General features: G+C 35.6%; 1 protein-coding gene across 1 annotated transcript in view; it reads left to right on the forward strand.

Moving 5' to 3' along the window:
- Positions 1 to 5,101: 5,101 nt before the first annotated feature.
- LOC107087318 overlaps positions 5,102 to 26,802 on the forward strand; it is a gene marked incomplete at its 3' end in the record, with an annotated part of 58,429 nt that continues 36,728 nt past the window's right edge. Inside the window, exon 1 of the mRNA XM_015378839.1 lies at positions 5,102 to 5,932. Within this exon, the coding sequence (XP_015234325.1) occupies positions 5,718 to 5,932 (215 nt within the window). The remainder of the gene's footprint in view (positions 5,933 to 26,802) is intronic.

A 26,802-nucleotide genomic window follows, 5' to 3' on the forward strand; every position in this document is an offset into this window, starting at 1 on the left:
CTGGCCCCTGCGCCACACATATGTTCCACAGAGTTTCTTGACTCATCGTACTGGAACTCGATTCTAGAAAGGAACTGATCTTAAATAACTGATCAGTATCAAGGAAAGAATCAGGGCCCCAAAAATTATGTTGTAGGTTAAACTCTTTTCTCTTTTAGTTCAAAATAACTGATCTCTCATTTACTGAGGGAAGGTTGTTTTACTTGTCAGGTTTACACAGACTCCTTGATTTCTGCATCCTCCTTCCATCCCAAATAAAAGCCATTGTATTCATCTTTTAGTCACGCCCAGCTCGGTGGTGCTGTGGCATGATGTACAGCTTTCCTCCATTTAGCATCAGAAATTTGAAATCAAGCATATTTTTCACACATGAGAGCCAATGTACTAATTTCTAAAAATCATATAAGTCATACACAGAGTCTTGGTTATCTAGATTTCAATATAAGAGATGAGTGGTTGGATACTACATGCATTTTGCCTTAGGGGAAGGACATAGTATGCACTGAAAAAAGTGACTTTTTTGTGCAGTAAACTCTATTAGAGTGATAAGTCATAATTTCCACATTTTAAATATCTAGTAGATAGTGTATTCTTTAATGAGAATTGACGGTTTAATCTGTTAATTTTTTTTTCCATTAATGTTGTAGCTGCATTCTTAAAAGTCCACTAGTCTGGGTGACTGGTTTAAATGTTGAAATTCCAATGTTTCAGTGTGTAGGTTTGTAAGATTGTTGATTACATATTTGAGCACTGACTGTGCTGGATGTGGTGTATATGAAATACTGTTTATTTGTTGTTTACAAGTCATACCACTGCTAAAAGTTTAAGTGGCTGTTTCTGTACTGACCCTCACCCAGAAGATGTTTTGAGTATGTTTGTGTAAGTTAAAAATTCTTGATCATACATATGAGTATATTTCTGTAACAGATGTTGAAACTCTCAGTTTCAGAGGTTTGTACATTTTTTATTGCATATTTGAAAAGTACAATTCCAGTTAGAGGGCTTCTAAGTGGAGCAGTGGGTAGCACTGCTGCTCTGTGGCAAGAAGGTTCCAGGTTCGATTCTTAGCCTGTGGTCTTTCTGCTTGGAGTTTGCATGTTCTCCCTGTGCATGTTGTGGTTCTCTCTGGGTACTCTGGCTTCCTTCCACAGTCCAGAAACATGACTGTTCCTTAGGTGTGAGTGTGTGTGCAAACGGTTGTTTGTCTCTGTGTTGACTTAAAATTTTAAGTAAAATCCCATGCCAATGAAAAACCAGTGCACTTTACTTTTTTTAAAATAAATCCAACTCACAACTTGAATGTAATAAATTAAATGTTATTTAATATCTTCACAACTATTATGTCTTTCATCCATCCATCTATCCATTTTCCTTCACACTTATCCCAAGCGGGGTCGCAATGGGTGCTGGTGCCTATCTCCAGCGTTCTACAGGCGAGAGGCGGGTTACACCCAGGACAGGTCGCCAATCTATCGCAGGGAATTCTTACAATATATTTTTTAAGCAAAACTTATGAGTTGTTTTTTCAGTATGTGTGAAAAACATTCATTCATTCAAATATCATGTTGCTCTGTTTAAACCTATGCAGAATTTCATGTTATTAGGTTATTTTCTTATTATAGGCATGCAATGCATTTGTCTCCTACTTATGACTGCATTTGAGCCTTATTCACTCAAAACAATGGTTCACAGCTCACAGTCACTTTATACAATCATTAAGCAAAACTCACCTAGATTGTTCAGTTTTGCTTGGCATTTTTGGAGCTGTTTTCTGTTTCAGGGCTGACGACAATTTTTGACTCAAAATGGTACAATTTTTACAAGAATTGTAAAAAAGAAAGTAATGTTTACTAACCCCCCTCATGTCCTCGAAATGTCTTGAGAAAGAAGGTTTCGGTTGCCGTGAATGCTGTGCTGACAGCTCATCCACAAACAATCGAAGCTGTGGATACTTGGTAAAGATGCGGAGGTCTGCTTTCTGAAATGAAAAGGAAAGAAAATACTGTTCTGGGTTTTGAAAACAAGGTTGAAGGTTTGCTTTTCGATGTTTAAAATGATGCATCAGAGGAAGAAATGCTCAAAAACAAACATATTGACTCTTGCTGATAAAGAAAAAAAGTTACATTTCACAGTAATTGCATGCTCTCTTTTTGTTGGAAATAATAGCAAAAAAAAAAACAAAAAACAAACAAGAATTCATCTGTTCCAACAAAAGCAATTACTGTCAGCATGAGATCTGAGCACAACAAAAGCTTTCCTGCCTTACCACAAAAAAAAAAAAAAAAATCTTCCTCTATTCCCTCGGCTATATTTAAAAGTTCACTTAATTTTTTGTTTACCTTGAGTAGAGGTTCTTTATACTGCACCCTGTCAGCCAACACAAAAATTAAAGAAGGCTCCTTCAGGAATAATTGGGGTTTCATTTGTTTTCAATGTAGTTACACAATGAAGTTCCCCCGCTAATTATTACAACTTTTATATCATGTTAATGTGTTTTCAGAAATAATAACAAAAGCCAATTAGGATGATCAGTCTTAGACATTTTAAATATCTTTGCAAGTATACATACAAATAAATATTTGTGTCAATATTTTGTTTTTTAACCACATTTTAATTTATTACTTTTCCACTTACCAAAAGTATCATCTTTACACAAATCTTAATTTTCAACTCTGATGTACTTCAACTGAGCTCTTTTTATAAAATATGCAAAAGCAAAAGCCTGTTGTAGAAAAAACAAAACAAAAAAAATACCTTCAGTAATCTGACCCACTGCCCTTGACAAAACCCTCCAACATTTAAAGCAACAATATATGAAGTTTTTAGATATTCCTGTCTACAGTGGAAATATTTTCCCCCTTGTTTGTGCTTCCTAGTTTGATTGGAGAGCACCTCAGTTTCCTCTTTATGCAAAGCACCCTGATGAAGTGGCCACTTATCATCAAGCAGTTGGTGGTGTTATACATCAAGGTTTCAAGTTATCAACTAATATATGCGTTATTAGTCCCAATGAGGCAGGGAGCAGTGTCTTTATGCATATGTATTAGAGGAATGAGATACTAATCCCAACCTACATAAGACTTCCCGGTGGGGAAAGTAATTTACAAGACATTTAGTACAGACAGATTTACCACTTTTCTTTTTGACCTCGTTTCCATTCACATTAAGTGGAATGCATGTACTTTATTTCATTTTTAATGATAAGATTGAAATTATAAAGTCAATTGAATAAATCACCTAGGTCCCAATAATTGTAGGGAATTGTAAAATATATTTATGCCTACCAGCAACAAAAAGTAACTGATGAATATAGAACAAAACAAATACTTACTTTATACTTACTCTTAATCTTCTTTCACTGTACCAATGTCTCATTGTGACCATAACAATCACAGATATATTTGCGTGCAAGTTTGTACCTGACTTTCACACTTGCTAAATAAAGCTGCAAAAACTACCTGCAATAGGTTTCAGGCTTGACAAATCTGTTCTGCAGCAAGGAAGTATTTACATTTGCATCTCATCCACTTAGTATTTTACATTGCTTGCTGATAAGAATAGGATTTGCGTATTAATGATGACACCCATGTACAAAGATTTGTGCTGTTACGCTTTTGCATCTGCAATTCAATTAAACTGTTTTGAAGATAAGCTAACACATTTGCATCTCTTTCAATTCAGGTAAAGCTTTCAAAAATCAGGCAATTAAATTAGATACAAAAATCATGATATTCCTAAAAAATAAATAGAAAAACAAGAAATTTTGTATATTTTAAATAATTGATACATTAACATTACTCACAATACATCATTAATGTCTGAATTGCAGGAAACCATTGAAGAAGGGAACATTGTCATCAACATTCAATTTGTGTTCAATTACTCTAGTTTGGTGTATAGTGGGGTAATGGTGGGTTATGGGAAAAGATCGGACCAACTGACCCCTATGTATTGGGTTTGTCTCTCATGATCTTGACACAGATAACTTGATAATTAGTTTAATTCCTTCCACCTGCCTAGCTACACCCAATTTTCATATGCCCTCATCTGATCCACCTGTTCCAGCTCCTATTTCCAGTCATCAGTTCCAGATTATTCGAGCCAAGTGTTAGAAGTATCTGGCGAACCCTGTTGTGTTTTTTGACTGCCTGATCCTGACCTGTTTCTACCTCTGGATTCCTGAGTTTTGGCTTGCCCCTCTACCGGTCTGTTTCTGTCTGTTTCCAGTGTTCGAACTGCTGTTTGGACTCTGCCCGTTAACAACCTTGGATCTGTCCCCTGACCCCGGCTTGGATTATCTCTTTGGTACTGCTTCTCTCTGATCTTCTGGTTTGTGCCCCTGCTTCATTACCTGCTCTAGATTTTGCCTCTGGACTCTTCTGCTCTTCAGCGTCTGATGGCTTCCGCTCTACAGGCGGCTCTTCCTCGCTCCTGGAACTCTCTGGGCAGCTCCCGCCACATGTTGTGGAAATGTCATCCTTGTGGTTCACACTCCTTCCTCTTCCCAGTTCAGTCCAGACATGGACTGAACTGGGAACCAGAGAATACAGCACGCTGGTCCCAGCTGACAAGCCACGTTATCCAGAGCCATCAAGTGTTTTATCTTTACACAAACCTGTTCTGTCTGCCTGAATTCTGGGTCCATTTATCTGACCCTTGACATTGTCAGCATTCTACCAACTTGAATTTTACTTTAGAGGAGCTGCTTTCTTTGGTGCCTTCTTGTGCTATGCATGATTTTGTGTGATCTGATCTAAGCATTGTTTTACTAAGGTTTTACAGCTTTATTTTAAAGTGGAGGAAAAAACAAGAAGCGTGAGGTCTGGCTGTGGAGAAAAAGGGAAGGAGAAAGACTGGAACAATTAAAAGAAAGAGACAATAATGTGTGCACATGTAAGATGAGAGGTAAACTAATTAAAGAATTAAGAGAGAGAAGAATAATACACACACACACCTCCGCCCCCCGAACACCCTCCCCATACAAACACTCTCGGAGGAGTCCCTCTTCTATGAGCCCAGCCCCTAGTTTTGACGTCACCAATGCAGAGATACAAAACAAGCTTTTTCACAGTTGAGCTCCTCACTCAGCTCTCATTCACACACTCGCTAAGACACTCTTCTACTCACATCCACACCGTTTGTCAGGGTTGCTTGCTCTAAACTTGCTCAACTACTCTGGGTGGATATACAATCAAAACTCTGTTTTTTAAGAAGAAATCTCCTCTAACCTTTTGACTGAATCATGCTTCTTGCTCTGTAGGTAAGGGACGCTTTATAGTGTTTAAAGGTTCCCACAGGGATAAAACAAAAGAGCTCCCGGTCTACTCGACCCAGACCCCATCTTCAACAGGGGAGCAGATGTGACTGAGGAGGAGAGGGGGTGAAAGAAACCCAATCTCCCCCACCCCGTCCCACACTCAAGAACAATACCCTGCCTTCAGCTGGAAAGGGTCAGCTTTTGTCCTTCTCCCCGGGCTACAGCTCAGTTGAAGAGCAGACAGACGCGCTGACAGGTTGCAGCGAAGAGGAGACGACGAGGCAAAACAGCCTGCTGCACTATAGTTGCTTCGATTCAGTACTTGGACAGTTCCTGATCAACAACTAGAGAGAGTGTGTGCATGACTTTAGAAGCTTGTGGAGTGAAGGATCTGTTTTGTGAGGGATAAAATATTACATCTCATTTTCAGATTTAAACAACAACAACAAAAAATACTGAGATGCAGCCACCTTTTTCATTCAAGCTTGACCTTAATGGTCCTTCTCGATCCCTGGGAACAGAAGAAAACACCTCCACCACCAGCAGCAGTTTGCTGCATCTGGGAGAGAAGCAGCTCTTTGAGAAGTTTTGGAAGGGGACTTTCAAGGCTGTGGCCACCCCAAGACCAGAGAGTGTTATCGTGGCAAGCATTACCTCCAGTCGGAGGGTGATGAGGTAAGTTCTCCAAAATATTTTCATATGTTAAGCTTTTGGCTAGAAGGAAACTCAGTGGGTGCCTAGCCATAAACAGAAGAGAAAAATCTTTATAAACTTAAACTAAAACTTTGAAAAAAGTGGCTAAAACTTCTGATGTAGAATAGAATAAAATAAAACCTTCTTGTCATTGTTGCAGATATTATAAAATACATATTAATGCATATTAATGCATAATAATGCATATGAAATTGCCAGGCAAAGAATAGAATTAAATCGGGGAAACTAAAAAATGATACAAAATAAGCTTTAACTAAACAAAGAAAAATCAGTTATACTTTTTGTTTTGCTCTTTTTTTTACAGTTACATATATTTATTTTTTAAGAATTCAATACAGCAAGTATATGCGCTCATGCAAATGGGAATTTTGTGGCTGTACAAAGGATTTCAAAAATATTTTAGCTTTATAAATGTGCACAAGTATAATACCCGATAGAACACTCTTTTTGCCTGATCTATTACATGTGTTATTAATATATTTTGCCAGTTGTAGGAAGTCTTTCTACAGTAAATGCTTACCACCGATACAGATTATAGTGCCAAACATAGGAAGGTTTGCAAAGAACATTAGAGAATGGCGAGAAATAGAAACCGGATTTATTTCAGCTGATTTTGCTGTCAAAAGTATAAATAAACCCCTGCATATGATTTTGTAGCATTGTGCAACCCATTTATTTGTACAAATCAGCTAAATATCCTTAATAGGATAGCTTATTAGCCATTTTGTGCATTTTAGAAAACCATAAATCTAAATAATTTATAGTTTGAATGAGAATAATGCTCAATAGCAGGAATAGAAAATGTCTAAATAAAAAAAAACGTCTTTTGTAATGTTAAAAAGTTCCAACAACTCTAGCTTTTTATAGTACGTAGTCACAGCGGGCATCTTTTTTTCTTCTGTATTCTGAACACAGATATATGTCAATATTAAAGGTCAAGTGACAACATCTTCCTGCCTCTAATGTCAGGTCTGTCCCTTCTCTTCAATGTGTCTTTGCCGGAGTCTCTGTTGAAAGAACCAACCCTCATGTGTTGCTGTGACACGTCCATCCATCTGTACGAAGGCTGTAGTACAGCAACCCTTTAGGCTGGGATGAGGGCAAACATTTCAAATCCTATTTCTGCCCATCCTCCAACTCCTAACCCCTTTTTCATGTCAGCATGACCAACTGTCATCTGATGCTTTGACAGCGTCACCTGTTTAGTCAGAAACTGAAAGGTTACCTCTGTTTTGCCTCATGTATCGTATCTGGCAGCTTTTACTCTATGCTTGAGTGATCTGTTACTTAAAGATTTTATTAAACGGATGTTGAAATATTTGAACAGTCTCTCTTATAGATATGCATATAAATACTGATACAGTAAATGCCTGCTTGGCTGACCTTTGAATGGTTTTGACATCCTCTATCAACTTTCCCTTATGTGAAATTAGCTATGTTAATGAGGATTAGAATGGCCCATTTCATCTGGCATCAGCAAAGGCAGTGGAAAGGCACAGTGAACCAAATAATGGGTCTTTAATAGCTTCTGTTACTGCAGGAGCATATGACTTCACATGACTTGATTAGAAAAGATGTATTAGTTACTTGGATTTGAGTTAAAAAAGAATTTTTATTCTGAGAATATGACTAAATATGCATTTATGCGTCAGCCCTGCGATCAGCCCTAACAGTTCCAGATCATTAACTGAACAGATTTAATTCTATTTTAGGAAATCTCCACAAAAAAATAAAATAAATTAAAATAAAGCGCATGAGACCACAAAGAAAAGAAATAAAGCAAAGTAATGTGGCTTACTACTGTGAACTGAGCAGCATTTTTTTAAATAGCCCGAGGATCTGGAGCTGGGCCACACTGTCTCTTGAAAGAAATCTCTCCTCTAGTAGGTTTGCCCTTCTGCCGTTTCTGTCTGAGTGACAGTGACGATGATGGCAGTGTTGCAGGCAAGAGCAAACATCCCCAGAAAACATACAATGCTGCTAACTTGCCTGGACAGGTTGTAAAAGACAAGAGGAGTGTCCCTGTGGTCCAACATTTGTTTGAGTGTGCATAGGGAATAAGAGACAGACGGACCTCTGGGTGATGCAGATCGTAAATAATGAGAAACAAAAACATGCATAGGGAGTATGAAGGAAGGAATGGGTAGGCTGGGTCATCCTGCCTACCTCACTGTTGATTTTTGCCCAGGCAGAGAGGATGACTGGGGAATGCTCAGACAACCAGAATGCATGGCCGTAGGCTTGCTTCTCTGCCTCTGTCTCTCCTAGAGGAAACATTATTATTCACTGTGGATAACTGAGGGGTGACGAGCAAATGCACTGAAAGCGAGAGGGCATTATGTACAACAAGCAGAGATGGAAAGAAAAGAGAAGGAGGCAGAAAAGAAGCCACAGGGAGGAGCTCCATGTTCAATCAGTACGGGTCCCTTTCTCTCAGCGCTGTCCTCATCTTTCCTTTCTGCTCTACTCTTTTTCCTCTCTCTCTCTCTTTCCTCCTGAAATGAAACGCTGGAGGGACCCCATGGCCACAGTGGACTAATTAAAGTCTACTGTTGCCCCTTGTCTTCCCTACCCCTTCCTTTGACTCCCACAGAGACGCTGTGAAGTTTTTTTGGATTTGTACGGCAGGTTGAGATTGTTCTCCTTCATGAGGACTTCTTGTTCAGATTTCACTACAAAACTGGAGCTCAAGTGCAAATGTCAATGTGTGCATCTGTGTGCGATCAAGCAGCTCTGCGTAGGAGACGCTTTCCAGCAATTGAGTGTGTTTTAAATGAGGGCTTTCAGCCTGCATGCATGGTGAAAGCGTGTGGCTGCTTCAGTGGCGGGGTTTCGTCCAACTCTGTGGCAGATGGCAGGCATGAGTGTTTGCAAAAGGAAGCGGTGGGGTGTATGTGAGCATGGTTAGGGGCTGGATTCAGGCCTCTTCCCTTCAGCAGATGCTACTTTAATGAGGAAGAGGGGGAGAAGTGGTTGGAGGGGGCTTGTTGAACGACAGCACCAGAGGGAGGGTGCAGCAGGGCGGACGGAGTAGCAGGGATACTTTTGATTGGACTGTAAAGCAATCCAGCTGCAGCTCCAGCACTGACTACAAGTCCTTATTACCCCTGAGACAATGAATCACTTAGTTGGATATGTAATGCATGGTTAATTTTTTCCAAAATAATACAATTAGAAAAAGAAGAAGAAAAAAAAAAAAAAACGAGTTGTATCTTTAGCTATGAAGAGTTAATGCAATTATTCCAGAGATCAGGTCACCTTAAAATCTTGTGAAAATTTGAGAGTTTTCAACTGTAGTTCTCCATATTATTTTCACTTGTGTTTTTTGTTAGAATTTATAAAAAGTTTGAATATCCGAATGTCTGTAGTCAATTTAGGCTTTTTGTACATAAGCCTCATGTGCAAAAATGTAATGACAGGCTATGTTTTTATCCTACCTTAGTTTCCAATTTTGATTTCATAAACATCTGATGATTAAAGATGAAATAATATGTTAAAAAAAAATTGGTTATGATTGGATATGAATTGCAGGCATTGTGTTTGGTCTTTTACGGTGAACATTTTTTCCTGCACAGCTTTAGGTTTTATTTCACTCGTGAAGCTTTTTATGTTTTGTTTGGAAAGCCTGGTTACTTTGTTTCTTATCCTTGCTATTTAAACAACCCGTCAAAAGTCTGTAAACATGTTTTGGAGTTATCTCCTTATTTTTAATGTTACCTCTAGAAACTCCATACGGATCGCCAGAGAACTATTTGTTATGACTTTCTCCTGAAGGTCACTGGGAATTTGAAAATAAGTAATGTGAAACAAAGACAGGCTGTTTTTGAAGAATCTGAATCATAAAAGTTAATTTATTTAATATTTAGTTCTTTTCCCCATAATTCGATGTGATTTTATACCAGAATTCAACATATATCTACAATAAAGTCATAAAAACAAAGATAAGCCAAAAACTTGTGTCTAAACTTTGGACTGGAACTGTAAACTAGTTATTCTCAATAGGGGGGTACTCATACTCCTGGTGTTTAGAGAGTTAATTGCAATGGGTATAAGAAAATGTTTTATTTATTATTATTATTAAAATAAAAATAGGGCTGGGATCTGTTTTACTTTGTGAAGACCCAATAGACACATTAAACAAGCCTTCATCCAAAAAGAGAGTTTTGAGTTCACCTTCAGCTTTGATAAACATCAAAACCAAGCAGAGGAACAGACTGGATGTAAAGAACAGCCTGGGATCAGCTGTTTTTTTACACTAAGCTATAGGAGCTCTTTAAAACAGCTCATGTGTCTTGATGAAAACAGAGTTAAATGAATTAAGTCAGTCTGTCTAATTTTTTTTTCTGTATCTTGTTCCAAATTCCTTCAGTTGAATGTTATTATAAGGGCGTTACTCAAAGGAGCTCCGATTTCATAAAAAAAGCTTTATGATATGAATCTATTTTATATATATTTATATACAAATATAAAATGTTTCAATGATCATCACAACATTTATTTTTCACTGATAACCTTTAAAGTAGATGAATGTCAGAGTAAACATGTGTTTCCCTCAATTATGGTAGCCAAATAACATGATGCAAAGAGTTGAAAGTTATATTTTCTTCTAGTCTAAACATTTAGCTGTAAGCTGCAAGATGATGATTCAGGAATTCTAACAGGTAAACTGTTTCAAAGACGTCTGTCTACTCCATTATTTCATGCTATGGACCTGTCTAGCGAACACTTTATAACGCTCAGCATGAATTATGTCTTGACCAGATTTAAAATCTTTAATTATGTGGCTTCACATAAAATACCCAACAAGTTAACTGACTTGAAAGGGGTGATTATTTGGCAACATGGATTTGATCCATGACAGCATCTATAAAATATTGACAAATATCCTACAAAAGCCGTGCTGCTAGCTAATACAAATGTGATTAAGTTGTCAATCAAAATTACTTTTCAACCTCAGCCATTTAAATCTGTAGTCCAGTAAAAAAAAACAGCCACAATTTTCTTTATTAAATTATTTTGCCTGTGAAGGTTTGCTTAAAATCCCATGCTTCTGTCAAATTCATATTTTCTCCCCACAGCTTCATTTGTTGAAGTTGTATCTCCTTTCTCAACAAGAGTACATTGTCCTCTGAATAAATTCAAAGTATCTTGACTTTTGAGGCTCAAATACTGAAACTAATACAAGCAAATGCATGCAAACTGTTGTGAGAATAGGGATAAATGAGTACACTATAGAGAGTCTGAAAATATTAAGCAGCAGCAGCCAGAGCTCCTCCAGAGATGAGGCATCTCTGCCTTTCTAAATCGCCCTGTGAGAATGACAAACATGATTTAGTGGCAGATGAGGGGGTCGGTCTACTGTTGCTCTTCTCTCTCCTTGTTCTTCTCCTCTCTTCATCACTTAGTACCTCTACCCAACATGTCTCCCTCTATACTTCTCTGCTTTGTTTCGCTGCACGCTAACAGGCCCTTCCTGTGTATGTGTCATATAACTCTGCATAACATAAACCATGATTGACTGCTGAAGCATTCTCACCAGAAGAGTAAGAGATGACACAACTCCTCAAAAACGGCTTATACTTATCAACAAAGAGGGTTCATGTGTTGTATTTATTTCCCAATCAATTAGAATCCAACAACTGCTGCTGGCTTAACGCTCCTGTTTATTTTGCAGGTTATTTTATAATATATATAATGAAAAATAATTATGTGATGTGTCAAGCTGTCAAGGTCAAGGGTCAGTTTAAATGGAAAAAATTATCCTAATCTTGCTGGTGTTATATAGAAGGACACAGAAAAAAATTTATTCATGGGAAAATGTACAAACAGAAATTGAAGAAACACACCCAAGACTCTAAGCAATGGAGACATCTCTGCTTTCTGCCATACAACTGTGACAGCATTTTAGATAAGATGAATGAAAAATCCATTTTAAAGATTTTTCTTTATTTTTTTCTTTGTTTGTATTCTCTATTTTCTTTTTTTTTCTTTTCGGAAATGCTGGAACTGAAGAAGCTGTGTGAGCTGAAAGCAAGAATATATTTTATGAAAACCGAGAAACAAACTTAAACATCCAGAATATTATCATATGAAGGTTAACTCTCTAACAAGGGCTGTACTATATGTACTCACAGGAGAGTTCAAGTGAGTGGTTGCAGGTATGGGATTTAACTTAAAAAGAAGTTAAATTCAGAAGCAAACTAGAACTAGATCTATAACAACAACAACAAAAAAAATAGTTAAAAAATTAAAAAGACGTATGTACACAAGGCATATGTCTCCCCAAGTGGCCAAGTAATTGTTACAGGAGATGACTTAATAGGTCCGACCCCCTATGGTCTGCTACTCTAGGTGTCCACAGCAAATTCTCATTAGTGCATTATTGGGTTAAAGAGCATCAAATTATGGTTAAAGCATTTAAGTAGCATTTGCAAATATTGCATAGCAGAGAAGGCCCTATAGTGTTTATTGTCACTGAGTAATAAACTCCACCAATTTCATATACTTTTTTAACATGTCTAAGCAACTTAGTCAGCTGTCTCAGCTGGATATCTAAATATATGTCGCACTGTAGATATCAGACATGAGAGGCAGAAGGAGAAGGCTTCCATTTCGGTATTGCGTTCAAAGTGCAAGGCAAATCTGCATTGTTGACAAAGGAAAAAATGTGGAAACAGTTCTTGATAATTTCTTCCTTTTGTATGTTTGTGATAAAATAAGATCCTGCAGGAAGCCTGTGCAGATTTTCTCTCATCCAGGTCATGGTAGCCAGAAAACGAGCTTAAATCGGAGGCAACCAGACTTTCGGTTGCCTTTTGTTACCTATTGAGAAGTTATTGTCAAGTATGTCAGTTGGCACTAGACCAACCTGTAATTTGAGTACTGATGTCTTAAGCACCTGAAGTCCCATCTTCCTAAACACATTCCAAGTCAGATGCAAACCATGAAAACCATTTGGGTAAATTAAAAGTCATCTTTACTTCACTGAGGTGTTATTTCAATGAAAGAGTCTGAATGATGTCATATCTTATCAGACTGTTATATAAATTGTGTGCTTTAAGATCTTTTAGAAACAATTTGTTTGGATTAAAAATAAAGTTTCATTAATGTCATATGTTAATTGTTTGATGATTAAAAGAAAGAAAACCGTGACTACCCGTCATTTTAAGACATCCATTAAGCATTGTTTTACACAGGCAGTGGTAACCTGCAGGAGAAAATTAAAATTTAGCAACCAAACCGCCTAGAAGAGTAGTCCCTTCAGAAGAGTAGGACAAAACCATGCTATAGACTGATCTAACTTTAATTGTATGAGATCTATAGTAGGAGAATGTGTTCTCTTTATCATTAACTGAACCAGAAACTGACTGGCAGAGCTGCAGCACATTGAAAGTAGAATGACAAAGACACTACCTCTCTGAGAATGATGCATCAAGGGGAGTTTGGATGAGGTATTGATGAATGTCAACAACACAATGATTACTTGGAAAAAAGTTATCATTCTGGCTGTAGGAGATCACATTGACATTCCTAAATTTCACTCTTATCACAGTCTCTGAAATTTGGTGGCTGGGAGAAATGAGTTCTCCTCTGATGATTCGTAATTTGATTCTAGGAGGTGTTATACTGCTTTAGTGTTAACTTTGTAGAGAATGATGAGTTTAATGCTTGTGACTAATAGCAGTCAAATATATTCACTAAAGCATTTGTATGGAGAGCTTAAAAAAATATTATTTTTTGTTTTTCAACAGCAAAATCCTTGGAAGGCTCTAGTTCTATTGGTTAAATATATGTTTCATCTTTAACTTGCATTTTTATCTTTTATTTTTTTTGCCTTTCTTTCTAGCACCTTTAGATAATTATGTGACTATTGTTCATTGTTATTATTGTTATTTTTTAATACAATCATTATTATACCGATCTCCATTGCTCTTATTTTTCGTTTATGGCCGTTCTCATACTGCTAGTAGCATGCGCAATGAAAATAGAATCAGATGTGTTTGCAAACCCTGCAAGCACAGCCATGTGTCCATCCATACATGCAAATAAAAAGCACAAGTTCACCAGAAGAAAATAAATGTTTTAAAATGGCACACCAAGAGGGTATTCATTGGTCGTCAGTAGATGTGTGAATACTAGAATGTAATTAATGTGAATTTATCTTTAATTTTTTTCCCTCTGCACAGTTTTTTGAATATTTTTTTAGGTTGAATTGTACATGGGAGTGATTAAATTAGCAAAAAGGATTAAATTAATTCAATGGCATTGTAGCAAGAGTTTGTCCAGCAAACATTCTTAATGTTATAAACCCTACCTGCATATCTTCAGATATACAGTGGACCCTATAATCATTCATACCCATAGCACATTTTTAATGTAATGTTTTAAGTATTTTTTGATAAAACTTACATTTTTAGCCATCAATTCATTTCAACCAGCAATATTTTACATTTTCCCACTATTGGGGTTGCTGAGCAATGTCTGTAGACCAGCACAAGATGAGTAACAAGTGACAACTCTCTCCATGTCCACTTTAGCCTATATGCACATATTTGCAGTAAAACAGCATTGCCTTTTAAAGTATGTCTAGTGAAAAAGTAACTCAGGACAATATAATGCTTTTAGCAAAAGAACCTTATTGTGGTAAATTGTCTTTAGGCGAGTGTTTCAGTCCACTAGACACACATGCTGCCATTTTGCTCCTATGTGATGCTGCTCTGCGGGTATTTTAGGCAAGAACAGGCTAAGCTGTTAGTAGATGCTGTTCGCATGGACGTACATTCACATTCTATAAGACAGATGATTTATGGAGTCACATTATATTGCATCAAAACTGATACTTTTGTTTTTCACATCACTACTTTTCCTTTTGTTTTATTTAGAATAATTAAATATAAGTTATTACTATGTTAATAAATGTATGACAGACTATTAAGGCCACAGTGAGGAAAAAAGAAATTTGGATGAAGATTTTTTCCTCTCTTCCTCATGAAGTTGGTAAACTCCTTCCTATAAATGATATATCATAAACTGATGCTTATGAATCTTATGAGCAAGCATAACACCTAATCCAAAAAAAAAATATATATATGTAACTTTTTATATATACCTTTTGTTTTGTAAGAGGTGTGAGAAACTTTGTTACAAAAGGACTTCAGTTGTTTGTAATAACAGATTTATTTATGTGTGTAATATTGAAGTTTTATGGATCTGCACCTGCTGCACTCACTTTGAGTTAAAATGCAGCTCGCTGACATTTGAAAAGGCTCTTGGCATTTACCTCCATTAACATAGTAAATTGGGTTGATGGATCACAATATGTGAATGCGTGTGTGTTGCATGCTTACATTATCTGGGTAATTTGTTGAGTGTAGACTCTGCAAAATAATTAGAACAAATTGAAGTAGAAGGAAGAAGGATCATCAACAAGCTGTGAACTTTTCTGAAATGCATAGGACATTTTTTATCAGCAATAACTGAAATATTTTAAGTTCTTTGACTGATATAGTATAAATATTTAAGGTTGTTTTTAGCTTTTACAGAAAATATCAAAAGTGTCTAGCAACATTCTTTTAATCTCATTAGTAATATAGACAAATCTTTACTTAAAATTCATTTTATTTGAATTATTTTACTGCATGTAAACTAACAAAATCAATTTAAAAGGACATATTTAGTGATTGCCCCTAAAAGCTCATGAGTTGCAATGAGAACAAAGCTTATTTAATGCCACAAATAAAAATGGTGATAAGTATTTTTCTATTTTTTGAAATACCTTCCTATGTTTAAAAATAAATGAAACTTTACTGAGGGTAGAGTCAGGTATACTGGCATTATGTCTAACTGACATCCAGACTTGATGAAGGTGTTACTGTAGGTAAAATCAACACAGATCCATTTATTTATTTAATAAAAACTGGTTGCAATATTGCGACATAAATTAGAGGAGGCAAGAAAGGAAGCAAGTATAGAAAAAAAGGATTATATTGTGAGGCCAAGATTATTTCATTTTGATGATTATCATAAACCTGTCCAAAAATATAAATCATTTGTTGAGAATTTTCTATATGCAAATAAATTATACTGTCTGTAGGCTCAAAGATATAACAGTTGCTTTGTACCCATTCTACAGCACAGCATAAAACCTGCTGACTTGTACAAAATGGGCAGCATTATGTCTCACAGACAGGCAGACATCGCTAATTCTTGATCTTTAATTTATGGTTGGTATAAAGGAAGAAGGCTCATTGATTACAACCTAGTTGATCACAAAGCACAGATTAAAGAGATAAAAATAAACAACATGGCTTAATAACTTGTTATTTCTTCTAGCAGCACTGACAAGACCAGGACTGACAAAATGTAAACAGGGTACTTGTGAAAGATTAGCACTCTCACTGGAATAACAAATACTTCTAAAATGGAATATACTTTATAGGTTTCTATCCAGACAACATTATTTGTTCTTTTAATAAGTAAGTAAATATGTTTCAGTATAATACAGAATAGAATAAAATATATAGAACACACTTACCAACAAAAAAGCAAAAGGCAAATAAAAGCTTACAGTTTCACACAATGGAAAAATTAAATAAAATTTAAAATATATAAAAGAATGAGCAGCAATACTGTGACAGAAGTATTTACAACAAAAGAAAATACTGTTCTGTTATCAAAATTAGCATATTTTAGCTCAGTGTAACATAGCATGAGACTCTTGCTGCTCTCACAATGTAAATCATCAAAATTACAAAGGTCCATTTACATGTTTTAAAGCCATGTGATTTGACCACTTGCTGATCTACTGAATTAAGGCTATTGTAATATTTTGACTAGCTGATGTGTGGATTAGTTATTTCTTGTTTTGTTGTTTTATTACAGTGATTATAAAGTTTCTCCATGCTGCTGTTTTAATCATTTCATATGCCAAATGTGTTTGACAAAATAATGTGATTAAATTGGCTTTTAGCTATAGCTATTTTATTATTATTTCTATTTCTAGAACAAAACAATAAGTAGATTAATACATTGTTAAGTCCTTTTTTTAAATGCAGTATGGGAATAAAGCTTACTGTTCAAAAAGACTGTTTATTTTCAATTTATGTGATTGCACATCGTAAATAAAAGTGCCAGAACTAAGCAGCAGAGTTTAGTTTGTGGTTTATTCCTATAGAAAATGTGCAGAGTCCTCTCTTTTAATGCATTTTAAACAATACAATACATTTATAATTGTTAATTGAAAAGAAACTAATTAAAAGGGATATAATACAAAAAACACATGATTACTATTTGACCTAAATGCTTCCAAATTTTAGAATAGTCCTAAAAGAAGGGTAAAGAAAATTATTTGCTATGTTATTTATACAAGCCCATCCCAATAAAGAAAAAATATATAGGTATATCTTCCCCCATGCAGCAAAAATCATATACTGTAAGAAGTATCATCAGGTTTAAGTTTTCTTCTTCTTGGAAGGAATTTCAGCTGTGTTTTTTGCTGTTTTTGCCAAGTTTGCCTCTTCTTTCTAACTGGACCCCCGGAGCAGTCATCGCATTCATTATTATTAAAATTGAAACTTATCAAAGTCAACTCCTCATCACTTAAATTAAATCATTTCAAGGCTGAGTGACTCTCGCGTCTCAGTGTCCTCCTCCATTTTTCATTCTCGCTTCTTGGCCATCCTCATTTCAGGAAGACGATCTGCCATTCATTTAAAATTGCCACCATTTGCATAACTGATGCCAGAGCAAGGGGACGCACTGTAGATTTCCCAAATTCAATCGACGGTGGTAGAACATGAATTTATTGGCCCGAAGGTTTAATTTTTTCTTTGATTCATTCTCACCTTTCCTGTCATCACTTCTTGACACAAAATGTCAAACAGTAAAAAAAATATATATTAAAAAATAATCTGACAACCTTCAGGTAACCTGTCTGGTGAAAAACAACTTGCCACCAATTTAAATGTTTCAAGTATTATCAGAAGAGTTTGTTTGATTACAATTCCAGATATTTCTGACATTACATAGATGGTTTAATACAGTGTAGATACGTAGCTCTAAGAATGTAAATACAAATTTCTCATCTACATCTTTTGCAATTTAAACCACATTAGTTGCAACTCTGAAAATGCATAGTAACATATTTAGTTGCAATTCTATTGGTGCTGACAATAAAACTGAAGGTAAGCTTTTTCAAAACAATTTTTGATGCTGTTAAAATTTCCAAGAGCACATTAATATTGTGAAGGCTGAAAGTTGAGAGTAAGCGGAGTGATAGAAAGACTAGTATTTCAAGCATCAGTGCATTATTACATATCTTAAATCATAACCACATTATTAATTACTGGCTAAGCACAAAAATGTACAGTATCTGCTTCTGCTGTGCTGTGTTACTATTTCAGGAACCAAAACTTCTTCTGTTTTTCTTGGTTGAAGCCCAAACAACGAGCAATATCTATTATATATGCTTATTGTCCAATCTAAAACTTGATTTATTTTACCAAATGGCCAGGTAATCATAGAAATTAAAAAGGTTGGAAGCGGCGATTGAAGGAGAATCAGTAATGGGTTTTTGGAGAAACGTGAAATAGTTGTCTTTTATTGATGCTATGACACTAGAATAACAGTAAGAGAAAAATATGTTCCTAATATAGTATATTTATTTATTCTCTTCTGTAATGAACCAAGGTCAATTTATTAAAGAGTTTGGGCAGTTTTTGGTATGACCCCCACAGATCACATATAAAACATAACGCACATATAAAGACATCTTTAAGAGGAAACTATACTTTTTTTTTTTTTTTTTTTTTACAGTGTCCTGTCTGGCAATGTGGCAATAAGAATAATTGTCTTGATGCCAAAAAGAGCCCAACAGATTTTACTTTCACAAGTGGAGCAGTACGGCTATCGCCATAGTGTTCCGCTTGATTTATGCATTTAAATTGCTTTATTATAATTATGCAGGGAGTTTTACAGATTATATGGACGCTGCAATGTAAGTAGAACAGGAAAGGAAAAACAGAAAAAAAGAGAGAAGATGAAAGAAAGGGAGAAAACGATAAAACTGTACACTTCTAAGGAGCTTATTGTTTCTGAGTCACTTAATAGATCATTTTGAGCAGGGGTATCACTAAAGAAAAAATTGGCAGACATTGAAGCTACTATCAACTTCTTTTACCAGCAGGAACATCAGAGAACCGTTACCTCCTGTGCATAACGTTCTACATGACATTTATTTTGAAAATGACAACATCAAAAAATAAACAATTTCACTTTCCCTCTAAATGATATAAATGTATCCCAGATTTTGAGATGTTTCTCAAGAATCCCAACAAGTCTAAAGTTGAGGGCTTTATCTTGCAAGACCTAATGTAACCTGAGTTCAAATTGATAATAAGCGTAAAAAAAATGTCACTATTAGACAAAGTTAATGCAAACAGAAAAACTGGCTGAGATCAATTTCATCCTAACAGCATAAACACATTTGAAGATGATTTCAGCTTTGAGGAATTTCAAACTTCCAATGATTTGTTTTGACAAACGTGACCTATTGAACAAGAGAACCCGTAATTAGAAACCCATCCAAGCTTATTATAGTGGTGTAATGTTCATTATTTTCAAACCAGTTTTTCAGGCTTCAAATTGGTTCACAGAAGAGAGCTAGCTGTAAGACAGTAATGAGTCAGTAGAACTAATGATCTTGCTAAATGAAAGTTAACTTAAAGTGAGTAAGTCAGACTAGATTGGACTCACTGATATGGATTACATTGCCCCAATGAGAAAATAATGCAGTTTTATTATGACAAAATAAGCCAAACAATATGTCCATTTGGAATTCACAGTCACAATATTTCCTCCCCTAGCATAGTAGCTATAACACCTGGAAAAAAGGGGTTTTGCTTTGTAACCGTACCAAGATATTTTTTATGTTTAAAAGTAGCCAAAACTCAGAAATTAGATGAATATTATTAAGTAACAGGGATTTTACTTTGCATTTAAAATTATATTAAAATAAATCTTACAAATATCTGAAGGATATTTAACAAAGATTAAATAGCACTTGAAAAGACAATGGGGCACCAGGAAAAGCTTCCTTAGAAATTGATAGCTCCTTTATCAGCTACGTCCTTTCCTCAGATTATGTAAAATCCCCATGGTAACCAACTGCAAAACTGGCCAGTAAATATATATGATCTAAATTACTCATTACTGCAACAAGTCTTAGATCAGACTTCCAACATAGCACCAAGTTATAGGTGCTACAGGACATCCACCACTTTAACAATTAGCTTTGCTGCAACCTGCTGGATTTTTCATAAAAAATAAAACACAAAAATACTTCAGTTTCTCACTCTGGGTATATGCTACATGCTGCTTTTTTCGTGCAGTCGTTAAAGAATCATGTTGTTTTGCATTGGATGACAATTTAGTAGGAAGAAGTAGTTTTTTAGCTTTTTCATTTTTCGCTTAGCTATCCTTGGGCTGTCAGCTCTGTTGCCCAGCCTTAATCTCCAAGCACACCACGTTCTGTGCATCCTCTATTTTACTCAGATTGCTCAGCAGCTTTTGCCATTTAGCACCTTCTCCATAACAAGTTGTCTATTATGTTCTGTATATCCTCCTTCTTCAGTTGAAAACTGAAAAAAAATCCATTATCAAGGCTTAAGAAAAATAACCTTTTTCCTAGAACAAGAAGAGGCATATAATTCTAGGCAATGTCTATCTTACAGCAGACTTTTTGAGGTGTTTCTATGTACTTATATTGTATAAATCTGTTTTCACTCTAGGTGAAATTTAAGCTTAGGAAGAAGTATGGCCTTTTTTTTTTCTGATTATTTGCTATAAAAAGTTTGGATTTGGCTCTGACAAAAGAATAGGGTATCTTTTATTGTTTTTCAGCACTACAGAAATACATTTATTGACAATAAATCCAGAACTGAATTTCCAAAGTTTTGAATGAAGCTTTCTACCAAATACCTGCTCTTTTATCAACTAAATCTAAATAAGCATATAAATTTAAACGTGGTAATATGTTGAATGAAAGATACTGTAATCTTAGGTAAAATACCATAGTCAAAGAGGTGAAGAGTTACTTGGATAGATAAAGGGTACAGAGTTCTTCCTAAACCCTCTTTCTCATGTGCTGCTTTCCAGTATGACTTTAATTCCAACTGACATTCCTGTAGCAGGCACATCCCACAGAAAATAGATAAGGACAAAAAGAGCTGACAGGTTTCTCGCTTTTTCTCAACTCAGAAGGGGGACGTGCAAGGGTGTAAAGTCAAAATCTGGTTCTCTGTCACATCAAATGACACATAAGAGATGGAACGAATGATACATTTAGATTGAGCACATTAAATGCCATAGCATTTAGCACATACAGTATATATATATATCTATATATAGATGTATATATATATATATATATAGCTTGAAATAGCTTGAAATGCTTTAAGGTTGCTGCTGTAATAATGTTTAGAGGAAAAGAAACTACTTCTGCATTTAATTTTGTATTATAAATTATGAAACTATTGAGATCAGTGGTTGTCAGTCCTGTTCCTCAGGACCAAGACCCTTCATGTTTCAGATGTATCTCTGCTCACTTCAGATTATCATGTATAAGACAGCAGGGAGGACCAGGGCTGAGAAACACTGCATTAGATTAACTGATCTACAGGCTACTGATTCACACTGATTCCCTCTTCCATAGGTCCTCCTTTCAAATTACAAACACAATTTCAAAAAGTCCATGTACGGCAATTCTTGCTGGTTCCTGTTTGTAATGGAGCAAAGGACACATGGATTATGGTGTGTGTGAGAATGATGGCTTATTGTAAGTTTTGTCAAAACCTTGTAAGAGCCATGTTATTCAGCAATATCAACTTGAAAGAGTTTAAAATAAGGTGTATTTTCTTTTTACATGATTGTATCGAACACTTGAAGAAATTCTTACTGTCTGGATCTCACAAGTGGGACAAATGCAATGCTGGTTACTCAAGGTTAAAGATAAAAAGATTTGTTACATTATATTATTCTATTCATTTTCCATACGATTTATTATTAGATGTGTATGTATAATCATAGAGGTTTATCAATATGTATTATTGTTTTTGTTTTAGTTTAGCTTCCTTTTTTTGATGCATTTTAAAGTCACCCTTACTTTGCAGGGAAAGTCTATCATATATGTAGAAACTCTAATAAACCATGGATAACGAACTAAATCTAGTTCATTATCCAGATTTTCGCTGTTCTACATATTTAAATCATAAGTCCCTGGAACAATTCTGAGTAGTTACGAAGTTTATAGAGATGGACTCCTCTTTTTTATAAGATTGGTCCGTTTCATTCTTTATTCTTTTGACATTGTTTCATTAGATAAGAACCTGACGTTAAACCAATGAAAACAACTCTTCTGTCCTTTTATTTCCTCCTGTTACATGAATTAGTCATTCGCCAGTCAATGTTAAGCATGATAAAGTAAAAGACATACTATCCTCAGCAGGACAGCTTCATGAAGACACCATGGAGAAAAAGTTTCTCCTCTAATTAGATTTATCGCACCAAGATCAGGGTATCTGAGGATATTCTAATTATGAAAACAAAATTAATGTCTCTGGTATATGAGCTAATTTCAAAGTTTTTCAATCAAGTTTGATAGAAGAGGAGAGACACTGAGGTTTAAATTGATAAAAGAATCGGTTATCTCTCTGCGCCTGATTCATTTTGAAAACATGAAAGCCTCTCAGATAGCCACGTAATTAAACAGCTATTTCAGGGCATTCAATTTAAACTTGTGTTTGGTCGTGCCCTTGTAGGAGATCTAGAATTACTTTGTCTCAGCGGTCTCTTTGACTGTGAAGACGATTTAAGGAAATCTAGCCACAGCGGAATAGCAGATCTCCCTGCAATGAGCAGCTGAGAATTAATGGTTTGCCTTTGATCTGGCCTGGGCAGTAGAGGAGTACCTTTTGTCCTCCAATAAATTACTTCCTCACCCTCCGGAAGATTGCTAAATTATTAAGACTATGCAAGAAGTTTGACTGATTGATATCACTTTTATAATAATTGCCATTGAATTCAAAGGATTACAATATAAGAAATGGTTAAAATAATCATGAGGTTTTATATGGAACATCCATGCAACTTAGTCATATTCCACCCCAACCTTAGTCCACAGGCTTTTCAAAACAACTGGAGCTTGGAAACATTAAATATACGTATTAACATATTATGCACAAAGGAGATAAAATTTAAATGGCATTTCATTAACAACTCTAAAAATCTAAAACAAAACATGGCCTAAAGACATATCATTCTATTGTTTTTTCATCATGAAAATGGTCACAGATTCCTACCATAATTGTGTATTTTAAAAACTGCAGAATCAAGTCCTGTAAGTCTAGGTCTAAGCCTAAATGTATCCTCCTTTCTTTTACTTTTTCAAATTAATGTTTATTCAGGTGTCTTATTTGTGTTAAACCATCTTCCTCTTCGATTTGTCTTTCTTCAGTTTTTGAATGACGATGCTGCTACTCAGAATCACTGATATGTACTGTAAAGTTCCCCATCAAGTTGGTGTTACTGAAGCGTTTTGTGTTTCGGTGCTATGCAATAATGACATTGTGCAGAGACGTCTGCATCTGCAATCATGTTTTACCAGGGGGACAGTCAGATTTCAGGATTGTCTGAAATCAGGACCTTAGATTTATTACTTTTCACTCCATATTATTGTGCAACTCAAAAGTGCTGCTAGTGGAGCAGACCCTAAACATTAATGGACAAACCATTCCTGCTAGGCGGTGCAGTGTTTTTAGGTTTAAACCTCACCTCAACTCCTTCCGACATTATACTTTTCATTGTTGCCCCATTTTTCTATTTCCATCCCCTCTAAGCATTACACCTGTCTCCATGAGACAAATGGATTGTCCATAATGGAAGCTAAATATTGTAGAAAAAGTTGAAGGGGCAGGGTTGTCTCCATTTGTTTGCACACCCATTTCTTAACTCAGTTCACCTCAAACTGTAAAGTTTGTTTGCCACTGTATCATCCTCATGGCCTTTGTGAATATCTGGTTGTTCTTGAACTTTCTAACTAGAAAATTGCACATAGATGTGAATTAGGCTGAAGTTCCCTTTCAGATTACACACCGTGTTTCCTTTAGGCCTTCAGAAAGTCCTACCCACAACCCTGAACTGAATGGTTTTGAAAATTTCTGGACTAGGATGTAGATAAAAGTCTGTGTCAGGAACCAAACTTACTTAATAAGCTCTACAATTTCTGATAAGACCTCTTATCAAACATTCAGCGTAGTTATGAAGATAACTTAGTTGTGGCACCAAAAATAAGTACTTTTACTGCAAATTGCAAAGAAAATTTATAACTAAGGATTTTATATACGTTTAGTATGCACTGTTGTGCGGCTCTAAATGTTAAAAGGATACATTGTTTCATTTTTCAGTTAGCACGTTTGCTTTCGATCCAGCCTTTTGTCACTCAGGACAAAACGCTGCAGTACTTGCAGAGCATCATGTCTCTATGACAGCTGGTTCAAACCCAGAAGCACTGCTGAAAAAGTAACAAAGATAAATGGATCAAACTTTTATAATGGAGACTATGATGTGATGGTTATTTGTAGTCCTCCTCTTTTTTTTCTATATGGTTTGGATAGGCAACTATTGGAAAGCAAAGTTTGAAAAGGACGTGCAGCTGCAGCTATAAAATAATATTTTCATACACTAGACAATCTAAATGGAAATATCAACCCGATTCAGAAGACGGCGCATATTAACACTCCTTAACATGTCCCATGAGATCCTCCTCTGGCACGGGTACAGACGACCAAAAAGGTAATTTATGCTCACAGTAGGTAATCATATTATCACACCACAGTACGATTGTTTTCAGACATCAACTAGTGCACACCAGAGTTTGGCTGGAGCCGAACTGAAACCACCTCTTCCGTCCGTACTAGTTTGAGTGTACATTACAGTCCGATTGCCTATTTACACTCAAACAAACGGGACCATAATTTAGGTTAACATTTAACATTTAACACAACATTTAACATTTAACACAATTTAGGCAACAACAAAGTTTTGGAGTGTCTGTATGTCTGTGTTTGAATCTGTTTATATAAGATAGGAACATTATGGATTAAAAAATGCATTTCAAAATTAAGCATTTTTTAATTCTGTAGTGATCATTATCGGGTCAAAAAAAAAAAAAAAAGATTCAAATGCATCGGTAAAAGGACAAAATCATTCTAACACTTTTAACTAGAATGTGTCTCAAATTTATGGCTTACACTATTTATTATCAAGCATTTTGTTTGATTGAAATAGGAAAAACTTTTTCTATTTGTCTTTTATTTTACTTGTTTGAAAAGAAGGCAGCCAGTCAGGAGGTAAACTTTCTCTTTGCCTTTTTTCAAGGAAACTTCTCAGAGTGAGGATTGACATATTTACTCCATTTTCAGGAAAGTCCTCCACCATAACTCTCTCTGTCACTGCCCTCAATGACTCCTCATCCTGTCAAGAATAGGCTGAGAAAGTCTACAGATTAAGGGTTTATACTCTATTGGAAAAAGACGAGTAATCTCACAGACACCCTATCTTTTTTCATAAACTCTAAGGCAAGATGACCATCAGCCTGCCTGACAGAATGACTTATTCATTGATTAATAGTCACCAAGGTTAAAGTACATCAGATTGAAAGAGCTAAGTTTAAATAACAGTTTAAGAGTGTGTCATTTTTCAACAACAGGTCATCATTGTGGATAACTGGCTTGAGCTTTAATGCAACACAACAGATTTATAATATAGTATAGAATAGACAACTCACTGCGGATCCAGACATTTGAATTGAGAAAGCTTCCTGGAGAGGTGGCGAAACGTCTTCAAATCTTCGAAACCAAGTCCAGTGGATATTTTTTGAATTTTTACGGAATGTAAATATGTGTAAATGCAAGCAGAAAATAATCCAAATGAAGTTTAGATAATTGTCTGAGCTCTGTTCTCCCTCTTCCACTTTTGTCAGCGTTATTGATAATTTTAACATATTATATGCATTATCTATGGTAAGGCAAAGTAAAATATATTAACGCCGATAACCTAATCAGGCTAATAATCCATGAAAAAAATCGTAAAGTCAATTTGAAAGATGAATCTTATCTGTCTACTGAGTGACCTCTATCACTCATTGAGATCATTTTAATTTAAATATTAGAATTTATCAAGATTCCAATGTCATCATTTGCATATGCACCAAATTTTGGAAGAACAAGCCAGCAAACCAGACAGCAAATTACAGACCCAATAAAAAACAAATTAATCAGTCTACCCATATAAAATAAAGTACTCATTTAAGAATCAAAAGAAAAAAAAACAGCCATCAAGGCTGCATCTAAAATGTTTTTGTTTTTTTTTGCTTCTACTTTAAGAAGTCTTAAAATACACTTACCTTCATTCAGACCATGTCTGCTACAATTCCCTTAAAAACTCAATGTGGACTTCCCACCTCTTCATCGTTTCTCACTGTAACAGGATCTCTTGTAAGTTATTTCGTCCTTAGAACATTTTCTTACAGGATTTCTTTGACAGAAAAGAGATTTAGGTTTACTTCCCTACCCAGAGTGTGGCTCCCCAGGTTCACCCAGCGAAGGGCTTTGTCTGCTGGGATGTTGACAAAAATGTGCCGTCACGAAGCTGGCGACTTTTGAAACAGATGACAGGCTTTGCACACATTGCCAAGTACATGCCTTTAGAGATTATATATGAACACTTCTTATTTCCCAGTGTACCTTGGAAACAAAGTGTCATATACAATTCATAAT

The sequence above is a fragment of the Cyprinodon variegatus genome, unplaced genomic scaffold (assembly GCF_000732505.1).
Source record: "Cyprinodon variegatus isolate N-32 unplaced genomic scaffold, C_variegatus-1.0 Scaffold180, whole genome shotgun sequence".
In the NCBI taxonomy this organism is placed as follows: Eukaryota; Metazoa; Chordata; class Actinopteri; order Cyprinodontiformes; family Cyprinodontidae; genus Cyprinodon; species Cyprinodon variegatus.